The sequence below is a fragment of the Elephantulus edwardii genome, unplaced genomic scaffold (genome assembly GCF_000299155.1).
Source record: "Elephantulus edwardii isolate Elephantulus edwardi_28Jun2011 unplaced genomic scaffold, EleEdw1.0 scaffold00077, whole genome shotgun sequence".
NCBI classification, from domain to species: domain Eukaryota; kingdom Metazoa; phylum Chordata; class Mammalia; order Macroscelidea; family Macroscelididae; genus Elephantulus; species Elephantulus edwardii.
The window spans coordinates 8,166,988-8,193,846 of record NW_006399827.1 but is presented as its reverse complement, the minus strand read 5'-3'; the positions used below and the strand labels follow the sequence as shown (position 1 = coordinate 8,193,846).

Below are 26,859 nucleotides of genomic sequence, written 5' to 3'. Positions count from 1 at the left end.
TCAATGAATGCTGGTGGTTCCATGGCTGAAGTGCTCGACTGCTAAAAGGTTAGCAGGTCAACTCTACCAGTCAGTCACTCTATGGAAGAAAGATGTGGCAGTCTATTTCAACAGAGAGTGAAAGAGAGAGTTGTACTATAGCGTCAGAACCGACCCACAGCTGACCCTCCGTTGAGTTTAAAGAGGCTGTTAATCGCACGGGAGGAGAATGCCCTACCTTCTTCCACCCATAAAGATTACAGCATTTGAAATCCTAGGGGACAGTGTCTACTTTGTCTTACAGGGTCACCAGAAGGGAAGCGACTCAATGTCACCAAGTTTTATTTGTGGCTTTCCTAATAATGCCAAACAGGTTTGTTTTCCTGGTGTTTTCTGCCCATATTCTTGCCTATATAAATAAATCTTTCTCCTCATCATCAACGATTCTCTTTCTCTGTGCTGTTCAGGATCTGCTATTTCTGAAGCACCCAGATTTTAAAGTTCTATTTACCCCTCCTTACAAGAATAGTATAAAGGGGGAACATTCTGTTCAAAGAAACATATGGTTAACCATTCAGAAGCAATCCGAGTCCAAATTATGAGGAAGCTGCAACATAACCTCAAAAGTTGTATGTATAAAATTTCTTTTGCATTAATATGTACTTTCATTTGTATTTGTGTATAGCACATTTTCTTTCTTTTCTGATTTCCAAAACAAATGTAAAATGTGAAGATGTAAAAGTGTTGGCACTTACCAACCGTTCTGAGCCCCAAGCCACATGGTTGGTAAAAGGCTGCTCATTTTCTGGGCTTCCTCTCTCACCAGGTCTTGTTCGCTCGGCAATACTGATATTTGATCTTTATACGCATCTGAGTCACTACTAGGAAAAAAGTGGGGCAAAGAAAAAAATATGAGTGCTCTTAGTTCTAATTTTCAGGGCACAAACATTTTATAGTTCATGAGTAAATGTTAAAATTAATTCCAGATAATACAGTAAACTTTGTAAAAGCCAGAACCTGGATAATACAGTAAGCTTTGTAAAAGCCAGAACCTGTGTAAGGTGGAAACCTGTCAGGAGAAGGAAGCTAAAACAGTGTCCACTAAAACAAGTAGCACAGAAGTGGTAGCACACCCTGTCAAGGCAGAGGCAAGGCCGTCCTGTCGAGTTCCGGCTCTCATAGGTTTTGCTGTAGTAAGATGTTAGGAGACGCGAGGAACCGAGTAAGGATGGCAAGGAAATACAAACATGAATACTCAGATTTTAACTATGCCTCTCCTGAAGAGCTGCCTAAATGTTACTATAAGTTTTTTGCAGGGGAAGAAAAAGCAAGGAATACTGGTTTACTTTAAAATAACAAATACAAAGATGGATGGTATAAGTTTTTCAAAGTAAGTTTATTAATAAACTAAAATCACGCTTACATTTTACCCCCAGATCCTCATTCTGAAGGATTAGCAGGGCACATCTGATAATAAGGTAAACTCAAAACAGACAAGCCAAGCTACTAATTTTAGTTTATTCTTAACTTAAAAGAATTCATTAAAAGGGATTAAAGTAGTCACACAATTAAAAGAGCCTAAAAGAATTTTCAATAAACTCTACATATACCAATTTTAAAAGGGTCAGTCTAACCTAAGCGGAGAACTTAAACAACGGCCGGTTTTACTGATAGTGTGGGAGTGAGCATGGGGGTGGGGGTTAAAATAGAAAAAAATTATTCATAGAATGGAAAAGAACAAGCGTCATACTAACCAAAAAAGTGAAAAGCTGTACCAGAGAAGCACATTATCAGAGAGATTTTGATAGTGTACTTTTTAGGGTAGATGGACCAAACAGGAGATCGGGGACAGCAAAGAAAGTAAGACACAGTGGGAAGAGGCAGTAACTTCAAGACTACAACAAAGTCAATTAGCGGATTTGAGATTTTGTTTAAATTTTTTTTTATTTTGACTGGATTTTGAGATTTTTTTAATTTTTGGATTCTGACTGGATTTTGAGATTTCTTTTGCAGGGAGAGAGGGAGAGAGAGAGAGAGAGAGAGAGAGAGAGAGAGAGAGTGTGTGTGTGTGTGTGTGTGTGTGTGTATACTAGGTAATTTCCCCAATAGCTATGCTAACCCATTTGCTGGGTTGTTGTTTTTATTTTTTCCTTTTAAAGGGGAAAATGTGAATGCGGAGCCCACCACCCTAAGTTCCCATACTAGGGGAAGGGGGGGTGCAGCCCATCCAGCACCACCCCTGCCAGGTGAGTACTGCTGACTGCCTTCTATACCTGGCCTGATACACTGGGGAGAGATCCTCTGGGATCTGCACTCCCAGAGGGTCTGTGAACACGTGCTCCGTGTACACGCCACTCTGGGAGACGTCCACGGTGTCTTCGGCCGACCCTGCGTTGCCTTCTGTAGCTTCAGTTGCTTCTTCGGCTGTTGGAACACTTTCATCAACCTCGCTGTTTTCTGCTTCCGTTTCTAGAAAGTAAGTTAACACATTAACTATTCTGAACTTCAGTTCTTCCCTCTCCTCAAGTTTCCCCACACAAACCCCTGCTGCAGACTCTTACCCTCCCACCCATCCTCTTCATCCACACTGTATAAAGGAGAATTCTCAATTGCATTTACGTCATCATAGCATCTTGTTTCAAGTTCTTCCATATTTATTAACATAAGATCTAAAAAAGCTAACAATTCAGACTCTCTACAGATGGTGTGGAAACATACCTGGTGGTTTTTCAATGACTGGAGAAGCACCATTGGTATTAGGCGAAGTGGCAGATCCTGTCACACCTTCTGTGGTGCAACCAACCACTGTGATCCCTCCCAGAAGGCTGTCTGTTTCTGCTGAGCTATTGCTTGTCATGCTTCCACACAAAGATGCTTTGTCTACCTGGCCTGACTCAGAAACCTCTTCCCCTGCAGGATAGTCTGTTTCCCGTGCTCCTAGAAAGACAGCAAACTTTCTTGTAACTTCCAAGTGAACTCTGATAGACAAATAGCATATCTCCATGAAAGCAACTTTAGGTCTGAAGTAACAGTGTGCTGGTAAGATAGCTACTGAACCTACCACCAAGGCTTTTATTCACAGAGAACAGAGGAGGTTTAAAAATGAAGATAGTACTACTGTAGATACAGTGCAAGTAAACATAAGAAAATGTATGAAATGAGGCTTCTGGTCTTAGAATGAGCTACTTGTTGACGGTAAGTGTCAGATAATCTAGTGACTCTCTGAACATCAGACGGAAACCTTGTCCTAACCTGCACCATCCACATGCTCTTCACCACACTCAAGTCTAAAGTTGCTGTACCTGTGTCAATCTGTCTCTGTGAAGACACTCCTCCCTCTTTCGCTGATCTACTTTTCTAAGCATGAAGTCTTTCTCCAAGGACTGGCGCCTCCTCACAATATGCCCAAAGTATGTGAAATGAAGTTTCACTATTTTTGTCTCCACGGAGCATTCTGGTTGCCCTTCCTCCAAGACAGATTTGGTTTGTCTTTTGTTCTCCATGATATAGTCAATACTCTTGACCAACAATACAATTAAATGGTATCTTTCTTCAGTGTTTCTTATTCCTTATCTAACTTTCACATATATAAAGAAATTATCGTAACGTAGATTAGGTGCACCTTAGTCTTTAAACTAATATCCTTACTCTTTTAGCACTTTAAAGAGGTCCTTGAGGGGTTTGTGCGGGGAGAAGGGTGCAACAATGAATGAATGGAATCCCAAAATCTCTGTAGATGTTCATTGAAATGAAAAATAAACAACCTAAATTTAAAAAAAAAAAAAGAGGTCCTTGAGAGCAGATTTGCCCATTTTTTTAAATTTCTTCACTACTGTAGTAGGAATGTTGATTTTAAATATAAGTAAAATGAAATCCTTAACATCTTCAATCTTTTCTCCACCATAATACTGCCTATTGGTCCAGAGGAGAGGATTTTTGTTTTCTTAATGTTGAGATATAATCTATATTGAAGGTTGTAGTCTTTGATCTTTTTCAGGAACAACTTCAAGTCTTCTTCACTTTCTGCAAGTTGTCTTCTACATATGTTGCTGATGAGTCTTCCTCCAATTCTGATGCCACGTTTTTCATCAAGTCCTGCTTCTAAGATTATGTGTTCAGCAAGACTGAATAAATATGGTAAAAAGCTATAACCAGACTCACACTTTTCCTCATTTTAAGCCATGAAATGTCCCCTTGTTCTTTTTGAACCACTGCTTCTTCCATGTACAGGTTTCATATGAGCATAATTAAATGTTCTGGAATTATCATTTTCTCAGCGTTATCCATAATTTATTATGAACCACATCATCAAATGCCTTTGCACAGTCAATAAAATATAACCAAACATATTTCTGGTACTCTCAGCTTCAGCCAAGATCTACTTAACATCAGCAATGACATCCTTTGTTCCAAGCTATCTTCTGAATCCAGCTTGAATTTCTGGCAGTTCCGTTGGTATACTGTTCCAGCCAAGTGATGCATGAAGCTTCTTCTTTTTTTTTTCAAAAAATTTTTTATTTTATTATTTTTGTGTGCGTGTACCGTCAAATCAGATCTGACTGGTACAAGAGGAGATTGTCCCTCCTTCCCCGGCAGAGCATCTGGTGGATTCGAACCGTGCACCTCTGGGATTGTAGTTGCAGCTACTTGCCACTAGGCCACCAGAGCTCCCCTTGCATGAAGCTACTTAATGAGGTCATTATGAAGCCACATAATGAAATCTAATTACATATGACAAGAAGTCATCAAAGAAAAAACCATCAAGATTACCATTTGAAACATGTTATCCATGATTGACTCAATAACTGGGGTAAATGGAGGAAGATTGTCAGAGACAATGACATTGGCTCAAGATAGTGCAGGGCTGTACATAAAGTTGCTATGAGTTGCAAGTGACTCAACTGCATTTAACAGTAACAAGTTAAAAACTAATCACACTAGGTATAGAGAATGTTTTAAGATACAAATAAGATATTTAGAAACTGAGCATTTGCAAAGTAAAATAGACAGCTTAAATTTTCAAAATAAAGTTTTAACACCATATAATGTTTAAGCCTTTAGACTTTAGAAAGTTTAAAAGAGGTCTTCTATTTCTAATCAAAATACAACCAAATAATTTACAAGATAAAGATAAGCCAAGCCCACTATTGCCTAGTTGATTCTGGCTCACAGGGACCCTCCAGGACACAGAACAACAGGTCACATAGTTTCCAAGGCATAAATCTTTAAGGAAACAGATGGGCTCATCCTTTTAAGAGGCGGCTGGCAGGTCAGCCTTCAGGTCAGCAGCTGAGCTCTTTATCAGGGCTCTCCAATGTAAAAAGAAATCTCTTTAGTTTAATTTTTAAAATGTTTTAGCATCAAATAATATTTAACATAGAACTCCAGAAGGCCTAAGCAAGTTCTTTCATTACTTGCCAATCTAACTAGCCTCATGCCCTCTGTTTCTCAGTTATCTTAGCACGTTGTTGTTGTTGCTACTGGGTGCTGTTGAGTTCCTATGAACAACAGACCCTATGAACAACAGATCTGAATCCTGTCCTATCCTGTGCCATCTGCACCATCTCTGACATACTTGAGCCATACATGCTATACCAATCCACCTTACTGAGGATCTTTCTTTGATCATCCTTCCACGTTCCCAAGCACAATGTCCCTCTCCAGTGAATGGCCTCTCCTAGCAACATGCCAAAGTATGTGAGACAAAGCTTTGCCTTCCTTGCCTCTAAGGAGCACTCTGGCTGTACTTTCTCAAAGACTTATCTGCTTGTTCTTTTGGATATCCATAGGATAGTCAGTACTCATCTCCATCACCACAATTCAAAGTTCAGTTCTTTTCTGTCATCCTTATTATCGTATTACTAATGTTTTATTTTCTTCACAGTATTTTTTACTACCTGAAAATATCTGGCCTAGTCATTTCCTCCTAGTTTACATCTGACCTTCCCCGACCAGAGCAAATTCCATTAAAACAAGGTGTGTTAACGATCTCTGAACCTCACATCCTCTCCTGCCCTGCAGGAGGGACTTATAGAGTCACCGCTCACTCTTACCTGGTACGCTTGCAATACACAGAACATGAGAGTTACAAACAGTGAAGCTGTCTAGGATGTTGCCTGGTTGAATAGCATCAATAATGATAACTTTCGTAGCTGAATGTGTGCTGGTACAGATCCAAACTAGACTGGATAATTCTTCTTGATTTTTCAATTCCTTTTGCTGTTCCTGTATAAGCAAAATAAGGAAATGAATGTTTAAGAATAAATGTACATACCAATATTCAAAAGACTATGACATTAGAGTAAAAAAGAAACAGGATTTCAAATTTACTTCCTAGATTTTTGGAAAAGTAAAGATACAATCACCTTTTAATAATTAGTAGACTGAAAACTGGCAGTTAAAACAGCAGTGATGTGAAGAGTGCTATATTCACGGTGGTATTAGTTCACAAGTACACACGTTGGTTGAAACTTTTTGCTGCACCCATACTTTTAAGCTCATACTTTATTGTATATAAACTACAGCTCAATGACGTAGATTAGAAGGTAGAGGGTGAGGGTAGGCAATAGCAGAGGCACAGTAACCCAAATCAGAAGTTAGAGCAAAGAAACAAGAAGGTAAAATGTCAGGGCCTCCACTCACCTTGAGCTCCTGATCTAACTTATCCAAACTACTCTGAGATGCACTTCGCTGTTTACTGCCTTCTGCATCCAAAGTCGTGACATCCTTGTAAAACACACTTGCTCCAACAACAGAACCCCCATCTCTGGTCTTCCCACCAGATAAATTGACGCCAACTGCACACCACAGCTTTAGGAGCAAACACAGAGTGACAAGTAAATATACACCAAACCCATTATTGCTGTGTTGATTTAGACTTGTAGTGGCCTTAAGACAGAGCAGAATAGGCCCACACAGTTTTAAAGGCTGTAAAGCTTGAGAGAAGGAGTGCTTTATCTTTCTCCAGTGGAGTGGCTGGTAGGTTTGAACTGATAAGCTTTCAGTCAGCAGCCAAGCACTTTACCACTGTGAGCTATCAGGGTTCTGGTTGTAAATCCAGATCTTAAATATTTATAGTATTTCTCATCTAAAGCCAAAGAATAAACAACTTCACCCACATTAGTAATTTTTCACTTTGTTTTGTTTTAGATAAATAAACTCCCCAGAGTCTAGTTAAAGAGTACTTCCTTCTTTTAGTTTCAATACTTACCTTCATTGATGCATCTTTTTCATCTAGGGGTCTGAGATAAACAGGCACAGGTAAATTTTTCATCTTATTTTCCCCTTGACCATTGGTTACCTTTTAAACAGGGCCAAGGAAAAAAAGAGGGGAAAAGAAATAGTGGTAAGCCTCAACAAAAGTGAACCTCTTATGGAATAATTAAAACATGGACAAGCACTACTGCTAGATATTTTACTGCTTGAGATCAAGTTCAAGTTAGTCTTAACATTCTTATTTGAAAAACAAACCAAAAAATCAAGTGGTAATTACAGAGGAATAAATGGTATTCTATTAGAGCTCAGAAAAAATGCACTAATTGTGTGTGTCTGTGTGCACGCATTGTGTGTACACATGTGGACTGTCTTCTGAGGTGAAGAAAAAGAAAAGTTAAAGGTCCTGGACTCCTTAAGTCAACAGTTTGAAATGTCCCACCATCAATAGTTCTTTTAAACAGCAGGGAACTCTAGTGGCCTAATGGGTAAGGAGTTGCACTGCCAGTGCAAAGATAAGTGGTTCAAATCACCAGCTGCTCCAAGGGGAAAAGACGGGCAATCTCCTTGTGTGCAATATACAGTCTCTGTAATCTTACTGGAAGGTATGCTCAGTTCTGACTCAATCGTTATGAGTTTTAAAGAGCAGACAGTTTTGTTTTTGATGTGTTTTTTTTTTTAAACCCACATTACCCCAAAAATCTTTCAGTATTTAAAATAGAATAGTCCTGGTTATGAAGGATAATGTACCTCAAGTTTCATGCACTCGGTCACCTCCTACTGACCTCTCCTCATCCTGACAGACTCAGAGGCAATCCACCTGAGCTCCAAGGATATAGCAAATAGTCTGAAAATCACTGTCCTGAACTTGTGTCAAGTGCGCAAGATAAGCAGAGCTGAGAAGAATGTTTTAGATCCTCCCATTCCCAAGCCCCTTGACCTCATTTCCCACGAGACCCTCCTACCATGCTCACAGATTACCTGCTTGTACTTCTGAGGCAAACTCCACCCATAAGCCTGAACTCTACCATCTTCCTTCTGAACATGAGCCTTCACCTGACGGTACTGCTCACGCTTTTGCTCTCGTCGTGAGGCTAAGCTAGCTTCAGTTCTGAAACACAGAAATGAATTTTATTTTTAAAAATGCTGTATTAAAACTGTTTTTTTAAAAGCCATACAGTGAATAAAGTACCCAAGCACTAACAAGTTAGCAAGCAGCCTATTAAATTAAGGTTAATCATAAGCTATCAAATTTATGTCAGGTTTTAGGTTTGCAAATATTAAAGAAAGCTGTGTGAGTGCTTGTGTGTGTGTGTGCGTGCACACACACGTTATCTTGAGTACGTATGTATTTTTGTCACCTTTTCTGTCCATTCAATAAATATGTACTGAGAATTTTCTCATGCTAGAGAATGCACTAGAAATGAACAATTCAATGAAAAGACAAGAATGTTCTTGGATGGATAATGTAAGCTAAATTCTAGATTCTATGAACTCATTTCAAAAGATAAAAATGTAAGTTGACCTGGTAAGATTTAGAGACAGCTATGGAAAATGATTCTATAACAATATTTCCTTTGGTTATTTATATTTTTGTGAAAAGATCTATCATTTAAAGCATAGCTGATAAACCTATGCAGGTACCAGGTGCTTTACAAAAACTGCCTTATTTAATGCTAACATTTCTGAGATAGGCTACATTTTACAGGCAGAGAAATGGGTTCTAAGAGGTTAACAGGATCAAGTTTATCCTAATGAGTAGCAGTCTGAACCAAGTTTACCACCAAAAGATTTGTTCAAATAATTAAGACAAAAGTTCATACAACAGGTCTTTTATATCTGTTTCTTATGAATATCGTACCAGCAGAATTTGGATAGTTTAAGAAATTTTCCTCATTGGGAAAACTGTGAAATATAAAAGAAACTGAGTACAAGGCAGCCAAGTTATATTAAAAGAGTGTGTGTGCGCGCGCGTGTGTGTCTATATATATATATATATATATATATATATATATATGCCTCATAACATTGTATAGATTTTTTTTTAACCCTAATAGCTAATGGGGCAAGAACAACGTGAACTGCTAATTTATTTAGGGTACAATCACTAGTCTAAAAATACTTACTCTTCGCTGAGGAAATCAAAGGCTTTGGACTTATCCCCTGGGAGTTGAGATAATGTGCTGCTTCTTTTCTTGACAGAAGGAGTAACATGAGAGGTTGGTGCATTGTACTTCAGATTTACAGGTGGTTCAGGCTTCTTAGTAGTGTTACTTGAGGAACTGAAAAGTCGGCTGAAACTAGTATTTCGGGGGGGGGGGAGAAATATAAGTGCATATATATATACACACAGACACACGTATCACATGCATTGTGAAGAACCACCCATAGTTTTCTATAAACATTTTTATGCTCAAGAAAAATCTAGAGTGCTTTTACAAAGAATTGAGTTATAAACTGGCAAAAACATTTTTGGTAGTCACACACTGCAGACTAAGCAGTAACTCACAGCCAAAAGCAGACTTTCATGGAACAGAAATTGCTGCCTAGAAAAAGCTGACCCTTATTTCAGTTAGTAATTTGCATAATTAAAGGAATACAGGAATTCAGCTCTTGAATACAGGGAATTTCTTTTCCTGAGGAAAAAGAGGGTTCCTTTGGCTGCCTCCTACTTGAGGCCATGGAAGAGTCACTATTAAACAACAAAGTTATGGCTGCAGAATTTTAACAGACACTCAGTATGCCAGTTCTGAAAAAAGTTTTATAATAAAATAGTAGCACACACATCACTATTTTAGCAAAGTGTCTGTATTTTCTGATTAAACACAATTTAAATATGTATTTTCACATTCATTTTTTAAAAAATTTATGCTTCTATTAAATAACAGATTCAAAGAACGGATCATTTTTAAGCCCAGTAAATACAGTATTTCTTTTATGAATGTAATGCAAGTCCAGTGGGCACACATGTGTGCTCATGCACACACACACACACACACACACACACACACACACACACACTCCCTTAAGCTTCACAAATGTTAAGCTTTTCATCTCTTTGTAAATTTTCTAACAATCACAAAGCCAGTAAATCTATAGCAAATTTAATGGCGGCCCAGGTAACTGCTAACTTTATAAACAGTATCCCCTTATTTTATGGAATTTTGCAGAGGATTCAACCAAATGCATAACCAACACGATGCAGCTTACAACACATTTTTTTATCCTCAAGAGCAGGCTTACCGAGCTGGCACACTATGTATCAAGAAGAGGAGAAAGAAAAGTTGGTTTGCTTTATTTAAAAGGTCAGTTTAGTTTTCTATCCCAAATTTTTTACAAAAGAATAAACCCTAGCATATTATCCCTGAAAATACTGACTGTAATTTTGTCTCAAAACACTACTTAATATCCTTACTTGTTTTGGTTTCTAAATAATTTATTTGGCTGTTGTTGAGAATATACACAGCTAAACCATATACTAGTTCTCTACATGCTCTTAAATTTGTGTTTAGATACTTACAACTGCCAAATGCTTGATCTTTTTTTTTCTTGCATGGCTGGATTTTCTCTTGATGCCCTATATTAAATAGAACAAAAAGGAGATGATCTAGTTTTCTATCTAAAGAACAAAGGAAGTCCCAATAAGTTTACAGGCACATGCAAAGGAGAGGTAACAAATTCAATAAATTGTTATTGTGGAGGGTAATAGTATTAAGATAAATAAAATATCACCACTTCCCTCAAGGAAGTATTAGTCTACTAAGAAAAATAGTATAGTTATGCTAGAATATTCAGTACCCTTCTACTGAGAAGGAAGTTTTTAACTTAAAAATTACTGCTTGCAAAATCTGGTCTTTACATAAAGATCTCTCATTAAACAGTTTGGCACTATACTGTTCATTTTGATAGGAACAAAACATTTTCATCACTGAGAAGATGACTCAGGAAGGCAAAAGTCTAAGGTGGATTGACAGATAATTAAACAAAAATTTCAGAAAACATGGCAATCCAATTTGATTAGTAACATGATAAAGATCCTGCCATCACTATCAAATTGCCCTTTCCCCATCATAGATTTTTTTTAAGGGTTAAGTAAGTTTGAATTCAATGAAAAAGTTAAAATGCCATAAACTTTTACATGCTAATTACTACTAGAATGAAAAACAGCAAAGAAAAGTGAATCCTATCTATGTGCCTTCAATTTTCTTACAGTACTTATTCACTATTTAAGGAACTTAATAAATCTATATCTTTGATCTATTAAGTATGTAAAAAAAGCCATGTCTGAGTACATATTTTCTTGCTCAATAAACTGATTTCTTTTTTCTTCCTATTGGCTATTAGCAATTACAATTTTAACAAATTAAGGTATATCTGTATCAGTCTTTCTGATCACTTGCTATGCATCTGAGAGCTGGACAATGAATAAGGATGAGAGAAAAAGAATTGACGCCTTTGAGCTGTGGTGTTAGAGAAGATCACTGAACATCCCATGGACGGCAAAGAGAACAAACAGATATGTCTTGGAGAGGGTGCAGCCAGAGTGTTCTTTGGAGGCAAGATCATTGATGAGGCTTCATCTCACATACTTTGGGCATGTTGCTAGGAGGGGCTATTCCTTGGAGAGGGACAAGATGCTGCAAAGGGTGGAGGGTTGGTGAAGGAGAGGAAGCCCCTCAAACATGTAGATTGACACGGTGACTACCGCAATAGGCTCTTGTGTGTCAGGAAGTGTGAGAATGGCACAGGATAAACCAGGGTTCACATCTTTTTTTCCACAGGATTTTTTTCACTCAACTCAATGGCAACAATGACAACAATAACATAAAATGTATACTCACTCTAGCACGACATTGACATAGGAATACTACAGAAGTCACAGCTGAAGCATAAACTTAAAAGTACTGTGCCATTATGTAGTGTTACTGCTAAATCTGATGTAACTATATACATATATGAATGAATATATGGGTAAATTAGGAGAGTGATTTATAAGCTTTTTTGTGAGCCTTTCCTAAATGAAAAGGGATACTGATATTGAAAATATCGACCATTAGATGGCAGCATTAAATGAGATTTAAGATTCAGCTGACTGAAAGTTGAAATAGAACAATGAGTTTCACCTGAATAGTCAGAAAAGGGTGAAATACAACAAAAATTAGGAGTCATATAGGATAACTAAGTAACAATTATTTCTTTCCCTCTGATATTGTGTTGCTGTACAGAGGCAACTCGTGGTTGCTGTGATGTGCCAATTGTGGTAACGGGTACCCATGGTGGACAGTGTTGGCTGGAGCTTCCTGACTAAATCAAGCCTGGAAGCAGGAGCGGCATCCACTTCCGAAATGGCTTGCCTCCGGAAACTCTATGTACGAACAGTGCTCAGGCTCTTCGTTCATAGGGTCGCTATGAGTCGTCTACAACTCTACGGCATCAAACAACAACAACAACAACAACATAATATTGCTGTGTGCTGTCAAGTTGGAACTGACTCACAGCTGACCCTCCAGTGGGTTTTCAGAGGCAGTTAATCGCATAGAAGGAGACTGTCCATTCTGCTCCCTCAGGGCAGCTGGTAGATTCCAACCACACATCTTTGGGATTGAGTGCAGTTTCTTAATACTAGGCCACTAACACTTTCTTATGAAGCATATTAAATTTTGTTACTGTCTTCAACTTATTGCTAAAGTACTGCTAAGTTTTACATTCTCTTGAAAAAATGCCCAGCAATCTTAATAAAAACTGCCTTGAAGAGGTTATGGGTACATTCTCCTCAGAGTCTTATAATGGCTTTAAAAAGTACCTACAATGATCCTATTCTGCCATTAATTCTCACTGTTACTTTAGAAGATCTCTCTTAGTAAATAGAACAAAGAGACTGGAACTTTAAAGCAGGATTCTAGTTCTCAACGAAGGAACATTTAAACCTAGGAAAAAAGCCGAAAACCACTAGAGCACTCCTCATACAAACCGAATCATCTCTGTCCATCGAACAGCTTCTTGAAGTTCCATCAGCCTCTCTTTATACTGATTTCTCTCCATGAGAACTCGGGCCATTTCTACTCTAGTAAACCGCTTTCTCTGTGCTGTGGGAATATCACTCTGCAATGAAAACAAGATGCCAGGTCATAGTGGGAGTGTAAGTATGTTTTGGTTGATTAGTTGTTTTTACTTTAAGCTTCATGTTAGAGTCAACAAAATCTCGGGGAGAGCCTTTGTATTTAAAAGACAGTTGTTATTATATTTTGGAAGAACATTCTTGTAAGTGGTATAGCACTCTTCAGTCAATATGCTGTACTGAGGTAACCTGGGGTTTCTGTGATGCTGAATCTTGTACCATTGGCATGTCAGATGCCATAATGGTTACCCATGGTGGACAGTGTTTGGTGGAGCTCTAAGTTTAAAACAGGTTTGGAAGCAGAAGTGGCATCTACTTCCCTAATAGCATGCCTCTGTAAACTCTGTGAACTCTGATAATGGCGATGGTTGTGGAAGACCTTCAGGCCTTTTGTTCATAGGGTCACTATGAGTCGTGCTCGACTTGACAGCAATCAACAACAACAACAACTCAGACTTAAAGAGTACCTTTAAGAATTTAAACATTTCTTAATTTAAAACAGAATGAAGTAAATAAAAAAAAAACAAGAACAGTACAAAAAAAATTCACTGCCACCAAGTAAGGGCCGACTCAAAGCTGACCCTCCAGTGTATTTCTGAGACTGTAAGTCACAGGAGAGCAGCCTGTCCACGTGTCTCTTCCCTTGGGGTGACTGTGAATTCAAACAGCTAGAGCATGTGGCCTTTGGGTTAGCAGCACAACTCCCTCCACGCTGCATCACCCAACTGAAAAACTACTTTTGACACCAAGCTAGAGGCAGGTAATTTCTGAGTATAAATATGGCCATTTTAACAAATCACAAAGGAATTACAAAGAACAGTATAGATTTTAAACAAAACTCAAATAAGCTAATGCTTCTATAGAAGTTTAATATTATCTTACAAAGACAAGTGCAATTGTAATAGTCACTAACACACCAACAAAAGTCAAACAGGATGAAGACAAGTGCATTAACCAGAATTCTGTTTAGGGAGAACATGGGATGCAAGACAACAAGGATAAATATAGCTGGCTCACTCACAAACAAGGAAAGTTGAACCATACTTCATAAGGATAAACAGCTGGTATGAGGAAATGATCTTCCCTCTGTGCAAAGGGAAGTAGTTTCCTCTAGAGTTGAGGAGCAGAGGGAAACCCCAATGTCTGGTAATGCTCTGGGGTTCAGGCTGTGTAGCCGATTGTCAAATATTAATTCTTGATGTTTCAAAATATACAGTTTAGTGTGTCAAATATTTTATAAAAAGCATTTAAGAAACTATAGCGAAACAGAATGCTTTTTCTGTCCAGGATATTCACATAATAGAGGTTTAGGTCCTGCTCAGCCACTCCTGTAGAAGGAGTGATGATCTAGCAGCTAGTAGGCTAACAGCACAGGGAGGTATGAACGTCTTCTATTCTTTTGTATTTACATATATTAACAACAATAAAGACTAAATGGCAAGTACTAAAGTTCTCGCTAACATTCAATAAGGTTTCCTATTTCTGAACAAAATTTGAAACAAAACTAACAACAACAAAACAAAATGTCCTGATTGCCCCAAGTCTGAACATGCAGACACAGACAGGCCGGAGCACAAGGGCCACGGATGATAATGAACACACTTCATGCAGCTAGAAAGTTATCTTATTCATGAGCATAAACACAGCTTCTTTTTTATCCTTATTAAAAAAAGTACAGAACTGTAAACTCACATCATCATCATCTTTTGCTTTCTGCCTTGCATCTTCAGCTTCCGCACGAGCTCTAGTGAGGGGAGAAGAAACATGTTATTGAGTTGGTTCCATCGTTTCAAAAACAAAGCTCAGTTTAACGAATCTGATGACAACAGTGGCTGTTACTGTGAGGTAGCAGTCAGTCAGAACTGACCGCCATCTTTCTCCTGTGGAGTAGTTTGAGCCGCATGCCTTAGCATCAATACAGGGTGATTTTTCTTTTTTTAAAACAGAGCATTTAACAACCTTCCTTAAGGGAATATTATCACTTCCTTAAGGGAATATTATCAATATTAGCACTGTTTTTGTAAAGGGGAGCTCTGGTAGCTTAGTCATAAGTAGTTACACTGCCAACCCAACAGCACACAGTTCAAATCCACAGGAGAAAGATGGACAATCTCCTGTGTGTGAGTTACTACCTCTGCAAACCCGTCTGAGGATTAGCTATGAGTTAGTTACAACATCAAAGTACATAATAATAAAAACATTTTAAAAAAAGCCACAAAGGGAAAAAAAAAGTTAAAGGCAAACAACTGGTGCTGCTAATTTCCTTATTATTAAAATGAAGGTTTGAGCAGTTCTTATTTTCTTCACATTATAGCAGACACAAAAAATCTGATTAGATTTGAATGACACAAGGATAATACAAAGGCTTGTTCACAGAAGAGGTAACAGAGAGGGGTATGTCACACCACCCTACTCCACGAAGCTTGTGGCTGGCCCTTCCTGGCTTGAGAGGGCAGAAGATACCGGTCTCGGGATTCTGTCTACAATCCTTCTGGGGCACACTGGCAAAGACCATGTGGTTTAGAACAGTCTCATCAGCACTTACTTCTTAAGCTCTTCCTCCAGTTCTCTGTTCTTCTCCTCCAGCTTGAGTTTGGCTTGTTTCACAGCTTCCAGTTCCCCTTGAAGCACATCTTTCTCACAGGTCAGTTCATCAACTTTTGCTATCAAATCATTCTTAACCACATTCAAAGCATTTCTGAGAAACACATATTTCAAAAGGACACCATTACAAAGAAATATACACTCTCTCCATCATTCAGGCTATTCTTTTGTAGACTAAAGTAAATACAGAATCACAGAGCTCAATGACTGAGTATTTGAAGACATTCCATCTGACGTTGCTTGCTAGCTCACGATGAAAAGAACACAAACTGTTTTTTTTCTCACTTATCAAAACAAGAATAAGTGTATTGTAAAAAATAAATGCATTGAGAAAGGCTGGATATCAATTATAAATGTCAGATTTAGGCAAGATTATAAAGCAAATATTTTTTTAAAAAAGCACTCATAATTAATTCCAAGAAGGTATTCTATAACCAATAACATAAAATTACTCTCTAATATTATCTTTACTAATTAATGAGGAAAAGGTAAATAAACTGGAAAGAAACTTAAAAACAAACTAAGCTCTTGCTTCTCTGAGGTACAGTCTGCATAGAATCTCATTATATTTACATCCTGTCTCGATGCGCTACAGTCAGATGTTCCAAAGCTCCCCGGCATAGTGACAAAGAGGTCGAGTTGAGTTTTCAGCATGGCTCAGGACCTGGCCCCTAAACTAAAACTTTTAAAAAAAAATTATTTCATTATTTTTTGTGTGTACCGTCAAATCAGATCTGACTGATACAGGAGGAGATTGTTCCTCCTTCTCCAGCACAGTATCTGGTGGATTTGAACCGTGTACCTCTGAGATTGCAGTGCAGCGTCTTGCCACTAAGCCACCAGAGCTCGCTAAAACTCTTTATGTGCTTGAAAACCTAAGACCTCACAAGCTGTGTTGTTGTTGTTATGTGCCGTCGAGTCGCTTGCGACTCATAGCGACCCTATGTACAACAGCCCTAAACCCTGTTCTATCCTGTGCCGATCACACTGCCTCTGACACACCCATCCCGATTACCCCAGTCACTGAATCAATCCACCTCATAGAGGGTCTTCCCCTCCTGCGCTGTCCCTCCACCCTCCCAAGCATGATGTCCCTCTCCAAGGACCTGTCTGTCCCTCCTTACAACATGTCCAAAGTATGTCAGATGAAGCCCCCAAATCCTTGCCTCCAAGGAGTAGCCTACTTTAACCCTCTCCAGGATGAATCTGTTTGTTTTCTTGGCAGTCCATGATACATTCAATACTCTTCTCCAGCACCACAGCTCAAAGGCGTCAATTCTCCTTCTATCCTCCCTAGTCATTGTCCAACTCTCTGATGCCTAACAAGTGATTGCAAAGACTATGGCCGGTATCAGACGCATCTCAGAAAGACATCATTGCTCTTCAGTATACTTTGGAGAGGTCCTTAACAGCAGACTTTCCCATCACAATACGTCTTTTCATTTCTTGGCTACTGGTGCCAAGAGTGTTGACCGTGGAGCCAAGCAAACTGAATCTGTGAACAATCTCAATCTCTTCACTATCCATCCTGATGCTGCCAATTGGTCCAGTGGAGAGAATCTTTATCTTCTTGGCATTGAGCCTCAGTCCATACTGAAGGCTGCAGTCCTTGACCCTCTGCAGCAAGTGGATGAGGTCCTCCTCAGTTTCAGCAAGCAGGGTTGTGTCATCTGCATAATGCAGACTGTTAATAGATCTTCCACCAATCCTGACGCCACACTTCTCCTCACAGAGCCCAGCCTCTCGGATAATCTGCTCTGCATACAGGTTGAAAAGGTATTGAGACAGGACACATTCCTGGCGTACACCCTTCCCAATTTTGAACCATGCAGTGTTATCCCACTCTGTTCTGACGACTGCCGCTTGATCCAAGTATAGGTTTCGCATTAGCACGATTAAATGTTCTGGGATTCCCATTCTTCTCAGAGTCAGCCACAGTTTGTTATGATCCACGCAGTCAAACGCCTTTGCATAATCAATGAAACACAGATATACATTCTTCTGGTATTCCCTGCTTTCAGCTAAGATCCATCTAACATCAGCTACAATATCCCTAGTACCACGACCCTTTCTGGACTTCTGGTAATTCTCTGCTGATGTGCTGTTCCAGTCGTTTCTGGATAATCTTCAGTAGAATCTTGCTTGCACGTGAAATCAATGATATTATTCTGTAGTTTGTACACTCTGTTGGGTCACCCTTCTTTGGAATGGGAACAAATATAGATCTCTTCCAGTCAGTTGGCCAAGTGGCTGTTCTATGAAAAGGCTGTCTGTGTATATATCAAAACACTTGTGCTGAAACAAGTATTTGTAGAGTAGAAAGACAACGCAAACCAATGCATTTGAAAAAGCCAGTCAACAACTAAGGTGAAATGCAGGTGCTATTGCTTCTTTGTGGTTTGTGTCTGTGTGTGTATGTGCACACACACAGACAAGGGGAGTGGGACAGGGATAAGGAGACTGCAGACAGAGAGTGGTGGTCAATGGAAAAGATGTCATGAATGTGAAGAGAGAAGAAAATACAGTAAGCCTTGTTCATTGTTACAATTCTGTATATACTTACTTGGTTTCCAACAATTGTGTATTTTCGAGTATAAGATTCTCAACTTCACGACCCATTCCTGTCAAAAGAAAACAGATACTAGAAAAATGTATAAAAAAGCTTTATGATATAGCAAGCTATAGTCACAAATTCATTTTAAGTGTTTTAATCTGTCCTATGGTAGTCTTATCTATCATTTTATTTGACACATTTATTTATGTGAATTATAAAAGTATAAAATATTCATCTCAAAACAAAGTTGAAGATTTTGCAGGTCAATTCTTTATATTAAGAACTGTTAGTTTAAAATTTGTTGTTCATAGGTACTATTTCAAAAGAATCAAGGGGTTTTTTTGCCAAGTATTCTAACAAATGTTACTATTAAGGAAAAAACCAGTATTAATATGAGTCAGAAGTGGTTTACACATCACACCTGGTATTGTAAGCTTTTCCTAAAAGTTAGGCTTTATTAATAGAAACAGGCAGAAAAAAGGCACAGAAAGCCAGAATCTCAAAGCAGATGAAACCTTACCAAAGAAATTATGGTCTTAAAGCCCATGCATTCCATGTAAAGCAAAAACAAAGAACAAGAAATGTTAAATGTAAGAAACAGCATGAACACAGATTATTAATCTTTAAACTTTATGTATGACATGAAAAACATCTGGAATCACAATGCTGTGATTTAATGCAGAATGATGTGCAAAAGACAGAAATAAAGATAAGATGGCCTCTTCACTCGTAAAGATGTTTTAATGATATATTAAAACCTACAGAAACACATTTTACCAATTCTTTTTTTCTAATAAAAGTTAGTATTATTAGACTGAAAACCCCCAATCAATGAGACATCATTTCCTTGAAAGTGTCACCTATGAACTGAGTGTTCAGTCATCATTATAGAACTGTGTTTTAATATTTTAAAGAGCACAGGTAAGATATACATATAAAAGTACTCAATGCAAGACACAATGTTGTGATACTTAGGGAGAAGAAAGCAATTTAATTTGCTGCTGGTAAAATAATTGAAGAAATGAAGACAGGCATTAGGGTTTTATCTCAAAAAGATGAAAAACAAAACAAAAACCACTGTCACTAACTTATCTCAAGAACTTGATAAAATAAGAAAAAGAATTAACATCTTCCTCTAAAATTTCCTGGTAATTTAATTAAAGATAATTAAAAACAAAATTACCTAAGAATGCTAAAAATTTCATGCTCTCATATGTTAAAGATTTAGAAAACTATCTTCTAAATTTTCTCAAAGACCTGGATATTTATACTACAAAGAATTTACATATCAGAAATAGTAGCTTATTTAATAATTTATGGAAAAACTGAAAATAAAGACACTAAAAACTCTGCAAGTTTCAGCTCCAAAAAAACACTTTGGTAAGATATATTCAAATAATTTAAATACTAACATTAACTTTATACTAAAGTTACAGAGATATAAGAAATATGGCTTGTATTTGTAAAAAAAAAAGTTTAATAACCACTAAAGAGTCTTGAGCATATATGGAAATAAGCATAAAAATTGAGAAGATATGCAGAGCCAAAAAAATAAGAGTCAAGCAGGGGAGAAAAAAATATGAGAAAGCATCAAATGAACACAGCAGGCAAGAGCACCTAGCTTAAAAAAGCAGCAATATTAGAATATTTAAAAGCATACACACCAGAATATTCCCCTGGGTACGCAGCCCAAGAGAAAAATGAATGAGAATCTTAATTAGATTGTTTTCAGCAAGTAAGAACTAAACTCATTTATTTTAAAATGAGAGAGGAGATAAAGAAATCAAAAGGATGCAAGGAAACCATTAACTAAAATAAAGTATAAACACCAAAAAGAACTATGTACTTATGAGAAATATATCCTTAGAGAGAAACTTTAAATATCCTTTAAAGTTCACATCTACACATTTCCGATGATGAGTTCTCCTAGAATTCTAGAGTACAGATTTAAAACAGAATCAAAGATTATAAAAATGTTTTTAAATTCTGAAATCTAGCCAAAAAACCAAATTTATTGTAAATATAAGAAAAATAGAACTAAAATGCCCCCATTTCTGCTCAGGACTAGGCATAAAATATTTTAAAACTACCTAATTAAAAAAAGAGCAACTGCCTGCCAATTTTCAAAATCCTAGCAGTGTCCTTGGGAACGACAGCAGGAATTCTCACCCTGTATCTATAGATGAACTGCAGAGTTCTAGGGTAATCCCCTAAGATTGCACATCAAATCTTGTTCTGTATGTACATTTTTCTAAAAGTTCATTGCTTTCTTAAATATTCTCCTCTGAAGAATTTTTAAGCCTCTGAAAGGTGAAGAATCACAGGCTTAGAGGTGAAATCAAACTGGAACTGGGCAGCAGATCACTCAGTGTTTGTGCTATGTGCTCACGACTCAACAGTGAGCAAGAAAAGCAAGGTTTTCTTGGTCATGCTGAACTTAATTAACAATCTATGTGGGGAGATAGGCATGTAAACAATTAGTAACTAAGTCTGAAAATAAGCAAGAAATAAATGCAGTTCAGTGGGGAACCATTTCAAGGACAACTAAACTTTGAGGGGTTCCAAGCAGAATCCCTATAGGATATGTCATTTTAAGGGGAGAGAAGAAAAAGAAATGTGTATCTAGGAAGAAGAGAAAAAATGTCTTGGTGACTGGATGTGAGGGAAATATGGGAGAAGTCTAGGACAGAAAAATGTGGCTAGTGAGATCATTCATTCACTGATATAGTAGATACTGTAAAAGCAGTTCTGAGGATGCAAGAACAGTCCAGATGATAACCGGAGCATGTCAAATGGCCAGATTTTTGGCAGGTGCTGTCAAGACATTTTGGGACTTCATCTGTTGCAGAGTCTAAACTCATGTTTTCAAGGAAGTGGCCTTTAAAAAGCAAACTGCCAGGCCTTTCAGCTGAAGTGAGCAGGCTGGTGGTAAAGTCTGCAGAGAGTTGTGCTGCTAACCCAAACGCAGAGCATCTCTTGTGAGTTCAAAGGGAGAAAGATGGGTAACCTCCTCCTGTGCAATTTATAGGCTCCGAAAACCCACTGGAGGGTCAGCTATCAGTGAAGTATGACTCAACAGCTAAGAGCTGAGTTGAGCTGTAGAGCCATTTTAGGTGCCTTTCAACTGCCAACCTTACAGTCAATGGTCAAGCACTTAACTGTGCTCCCCAGGGACTCAAAGGCAAAATTCTAACAAATCATGAACAGTTTTGAATAGCTAGGGGCTCTAGAAAAAAAAAGATCTGAGGTAGAGATAAAACTTTGGCCAAAATCAATCATGGAAGGTAAAAATCTGAGACCAAATAAAATTTCCCAAAGAAGCAAGAACAGGAAAGGAGGCATGAAGCACCTCATCTAAGAGACAAGAAGAGGAAGAGAAAGCTGCAAAGCTTAAAGATAAAAGGGAGAGAGGCAGGAGAGGTAAGGGCCTAGTCTGGTCATCAAAGATAATTGTAAAGACAAATGTGGAAGGAACCACTAGGAATTACAAACAAGAAGGATGATTTCTAGCAGAAATGAGTGTGAGGGAGAATCAATGAGGTAAGGAGTAAGTGGGATTAGTGAAAACACATCAGCTAAAGAAGTTCTATTTAAATATGTCTGTTTTGCTCACTAATTTACTGCAGCATCTCAAATAGTGCCTAACACTTAACAGACACCATTATCAACCTTGTTAGAAGTGTGGCTAGAAATGGGAAGACAGTGATGTGGTACAGAAAAGTTTAAGGGAGACATGACAGTGTTTTTATCTTGAAATTGAAAATGCCTGAATAGGTTTAAATGATAATGCAAAGTTAGTATATTGAAATAGGAAATAGGAAGAGCCATTAAAAATAAGAAAGTCAAGAGTTAGAGAATACAACAAGAAAAGAAAAAAAGAAACTGTTGGGATTTTTTTTTCTCTCCTACATTATTAAAACTGGGGGAAAGCTAAGTGGTGAGTACATGTATAACAATTTAAATAAATTTATAATAAGAGTTTGATAACAACATAGTATAAGAAAAATGAAGCATTACAGAAATGGATTATGTACTAATTTATCAACCACAGGAAAATTAAGGAACTTCGGGAAATAGTTCATGAGTTTAGCTATATTCCACGTAGCTAACATTACTCTTAACTAAGGGAATTCTGCTGGCCTGGTGGCTAAGGAGTTGTGCCACCAGCACACAGATGGGCAATCTCCTCCTGTGCATCTTACAGCCTCTGAAAACTCACTGGAGAGTCAGCTATGATTCCGTTTCTATTCAATAACAATGAAAGAAACCGTTAACTACTAACAGTTTAGTTGTACAGAAATCAAGGGACTTTCAAGCGCCTTGGAAACATCATTTAATCTCAGTGGTGCAGCACTGGTCTGCATTTGCTGTACTGAGGTGAACTAGACTGGCTGTGATGCTGAACTCTGTGTCACTGAGGTGTCGAATGCCATAATGGTTACCCAGAGTGGACAGTGCTTGGTGGAGCTCCCAGATTAAGACATGTTTGAAAGCAAGAGTGGCATCCACTTCCTAAAACAACATGGCTTTGGAAACTCTATGAACTTTGAGAAATGACAATAGTTACAGGCAAGTTAAAGACTGCAGGTCTTCGTTCATAGGGTTGCTATGAGTCATCCTCAACTTGATATGACAATCAATAACAACAAATAATAACAAACAGAAAGAAAACCAGAATATCACGGTTCTACTTGTTAATCTAGTGTGTTTAATTTTCTGACTTAAAAGTTTAAAGACTTAGTTTAAAAACCTGTATTATTTGTTTCTAAGTACTATGTTGGCATCTTAACTCATTCTAAGATGACTTGGCCAACAACCTTAATAAATCTATTCTTCACTACTGGATTATGATGCAAATCACGTTTTCAAAAGTATATTATCGTACTGATTACAAAAGAACACCATGTGGGAATTTTCTGAGATGGTGAATAATTACTATTGGGAAGTTACTCTACACATTTGTCAAAGTTACTAACTTGCATAACCTCTTTCCGAATTCACTTTACTTATTGAGCTAATTTTAATTTCCAGAAGAACTTCAAATTTTCCTTCCTAACATCTGTCCCTCAGTTTTCCAGGGTTATTTCTTACTAGGTAAAAGCCGGTTTTTAAATAACCAAATATTACAAGAAACTTTCTCTTAAAATTTAGTGTAAAATAAAATGAAAAATGTAAATTTAGATGTAAAAATGGAACATTCCTTAAGAATTAATCTTTTCTAACGCTTCTTGAAAAAATGCAATTCATTCAATTTCTTCCAACGTTTTACTTAAACTTAAATGGTGATAATTTCTTTATATCTAGGTCTAAATGGTAGTATTTACCTACTTTCAATCTTTCTTACTGGATTAGGTGTACTGCTTGGCCAGAATTTATATTTCTTTCAAAAACTAGCTCTCTAAATGTCAAAGAACACTCTAGGAGCTCTGGTGACTTAGTGGGTAAGGAAATAAGCCATCAACCCAAAGACACGCAGTCTGAATCCATCAGCTGTTCTACAGGGAAAAAAAATGGGCACTCTCCTGTGCGATTAACTTACTGACTGTGAAAACTTGCTGGAGGGTCAGCTATGAGTCAATTTCAACTCGAGAGTATGTAACAACAAGTATCAAGAACATAACTGGCAATCAATAAATATGAAACAATGCAAGCAAAGCCCCTTTAAAGTCATGAAAATTGACAAACTGCCCCTTTCAAGAACAGTGTAGTCTGTATTACAATTATAAGAGATTCAAGAATTTTTGGAGACCAGTATCTATCCTAAAGATAGAGGTTTTGTGTTCTATAAGGTTTCAATCTCTGGGTCTTCAAAGCAGATGAAAGAAAGGTGTGCCAAAGCTAGTTCACAAGAGTTAGCATTTGATAATGCAGAGAAGAAACTTCAGGGATCTACTAGAGCAGGAGTGGCTTTATTTAGCAGGGCCAGATGATAACAATTTTAAGCTCTACAGGTCATTTGATCCCTGCAATGAACTACTCAACTATGCCAGAAATTGTCCAGTAGGTAAAAAGATGAGTGTGATTATGTTCCAGCAAAACTTTATACACACAGACAAATGCTAACTTGGATTGGCTCTTGGACAGCAGTGTGCCAAACCCTGAACTAGAATCTAGCTCCTTCACAAAATCTAAGACCAGAGAGACTAAGCTATTTGGCAAAGGCCACCAGGGAAATAGAGACAGAGTCAAATGTAATTTTCTTTGTAAGTAATGGGCTCCTCAACAATGCAAACTTTAAAATTATTATATTTCCTAAGAAAGCTAGAACTGAAATTTCCTTAAAAGGGATATATGATTGGGTATTATTGCCATGACAGGAGTCCAGAATGAAGGCTGCAAAGCGGAGCAGACCTGGGGGGAGGAACTGCACAACAATCAGAGTTGTTCTTTTACTTTTCAAGGAGAAGAGTGAATTGGGGGGGTGGGCAGGGAGAAAAGTGCAACAATGAATGATTGGAAACCCTAAGACTCTGTACTCTTTCATTAAAATTAATTTTAAAAAAGAATTTTAAAAAAATAAATAAAACGAATTATTCACTAATCCATATACACTCACACACGCATGCATGCAAACACTTACATATGCATATTCTTATGTATAGTACATTCGAGAAATTGTTGCATGATTTCAAAACATACATTTAGTTCAATTTTAGACATATTAATACATGAAGATTATTTCACTTCTAAAACATTCAAGACATTAAAGAATACCTCTCATTAAAGTCCACCAATCTTGCTCTGCTAAGCAGGAACATTTTCATTAAATTTTCAATGATATAATTTTTAAAATTTACTTTTAAAAAAGTTTGACAGTTCTTTAGATGAATGTTCATACCTAATAAATCTGCTCCTTCATCCACATCTCCAATTAAGCCTGAGCCAGCTGACGACAGTTCTTCAAAGAGAGATTCTGTATTGCGATCAAAAGCTTTGTTCTCTATGCCTTTGGTAGGAGTGCTATGCGACAAAAACAAGAAAGCCAGATCAACAAATTACAAAGATCTTTTGACACTGGCAAATAAATGCCGAGGCTGTACTACCTAGGACTCTAACTTAAATTACATTTCACAGAAAACACAACTGAATAAGATTTTTCAAATGTTTCTTAAGAAATTCCAACTAAATTCCACAGAATGACTGTTACTTGTGAAATCTCAGCAAACACAAATGGCAGTTAGCAAAGAGAGCACTAATCCTTGTAAAGGTGTGGTCGAGGTGCTTTTTACTGATTGTCCAATTTAATCCTCACAACCACAGCAGTGGGGATTACATTAGAGAATCTATGTAAAACAGATCGTAGGAGCTCTACAAATCTAAAAGGTAAGCCCCTCTGAGGGTTCAAATCTACTAAATGATTTTGGGAAGGATGAAGAGTCCCCTCCTGATATTTACAGCTTTGGAAACCCTTGAGGGTCAAGGGTTCTGACTTGATGGCAATGAGTTTGAGGGAGACCTATTATTTCAATTTAATAGATATGGCAATGAAAGAAGTTAGTAGTTTGCTAAAAAAAATATGGCAAGCCAGGCTTCAAACCTACAAAATTCATGACTTCCATATTGTGTGTTATCTGGAGCACAAATTGACCCAGGTTTTCTTTTGAGGGCAGTTTGACAGGTCTATTAAAATTTAAAATGCAAATAATCCTTGTCCCAGAATTCTTAATCAAAAACATGTTCTACAAGACCCAATCACAAACACAAAAAAGGTAATTATGTATGTAAAAAAAAAATAGGAGTTTTATAGTAGCTATGCTGAAATGATTTAAGTAGTTATTAACAGAAACTAAGTAAGCTATGTGTGTACATATAAAATGAAGGGTTTTAAACTTTATAGTCAAAACCAGCAAGATTTTGTACAGGAAAGAAGTCCATTGTTGACATTTTTTGGAGTGTATGCTGTTGGGGTTTTTTGGGTTTTGTTTTGTTTTGTTTTTAAGAGAAACCAATTTTCAAAGCAATGTATACAGTGTGAGTCCTTTTGTGTACAAGCAGGAAAGGGAAGAAGGATGTGTGAGCACAAATATTACTGTTATGTAGGTAGAGAAAAAGTCTGCACATGTTTTCCAATTAAACACATGGTAGATGAAACACAATTATCATCTAATAATTAAAAAACCCAGCTAAAATAATAGTAAAGGAATTTAAAAAGGAGACTAAGGTGCGTCTGATAGAGGCCATGGTCTTTGCAATCACTTATGCATTAGAGAGCTGGACAATGACTAAAGAGGAAAACTGATGCCTTTGAGCTGTGGTGCTGGAGAAGAGTATTGAGGGTACCATGGACTGCTAAGAAAACAGATTCATCCTGGAAAGGGTCAAACCGGGCTGCTCCTTAGAGGCAAGGATTCTGAGGCTCTGTCTAACATACTTTGGACATGTTGTAAGGAGG

General features: G+C 37.5%; 1 protein-coding gene across 5 annotated transcripts in view; it reads right to left on the bottom strand.

Annotated features, from left to right (window-relative positions):
* The window catches only part of SPAG9 (sperm associated antigen 9), a 171,028-nt gene that overhangs the window by 37,547 nt on the left and 106,622 nt on the right, over positions 1–26,859 (bottom strand). For 4 of the 5 annotated variants that reach the window (XM_006889278.1, XM_006889276.1, XM_006889279.1 and 1 more), the window contains 14 exons: positions 25,306–25,427; positions 18,477–18,534; positions 15,855–16,007; positions 15,002–15,053; positions 13,163–13,293; positions 10,712–10,768; positions 9,318–9,491; positions 8,173–8,302; positions 7,190–7,279; positions 6,622–6,789; positions 6,033–6,204; positions 2,698–2,916; positions 2,253–2,448; positions 735–860 (listed from right to left, as the gene is read on the bottom strand). In XM_006889278.1, coding sequence (XP_006889340.1) covers positions 735–860; positions 2,253–2,448; positions 2,698–2,916; positions 6,033–6,204; positions 6,622–6,789; positions 7,190–7,279; positions 8,173–8,302; positions 9,318–9,491; positions 10,712–10,768; positions 13,163–13,293; positions 15,002–15,053; positions 15,855–16,007; positions 18,477–18,534; positions 25,306–25,427 — 1,848 coding nt within the window. Of the gene's footprint in view, positions 1–734; positions 861–2,252; positions 2,449–2,697; positions 2,917–6,032; positions 6,205–6,621; positions 6,790–7,189; positions 7,280–8,172; positions 8,303–9,317; positions 9,492–10,434; positions 10,447–10,711; positions 10,769–13,162; positions 13,294–15,001; positions 15,054–15,854; positions 16,008–18,476; positions 18,535–25,305; positions 25,428–26,859 lie in introns of all 5 variants that reach the window. The other variant, XM_006889277.1, reaches the window with a different exon arrangement.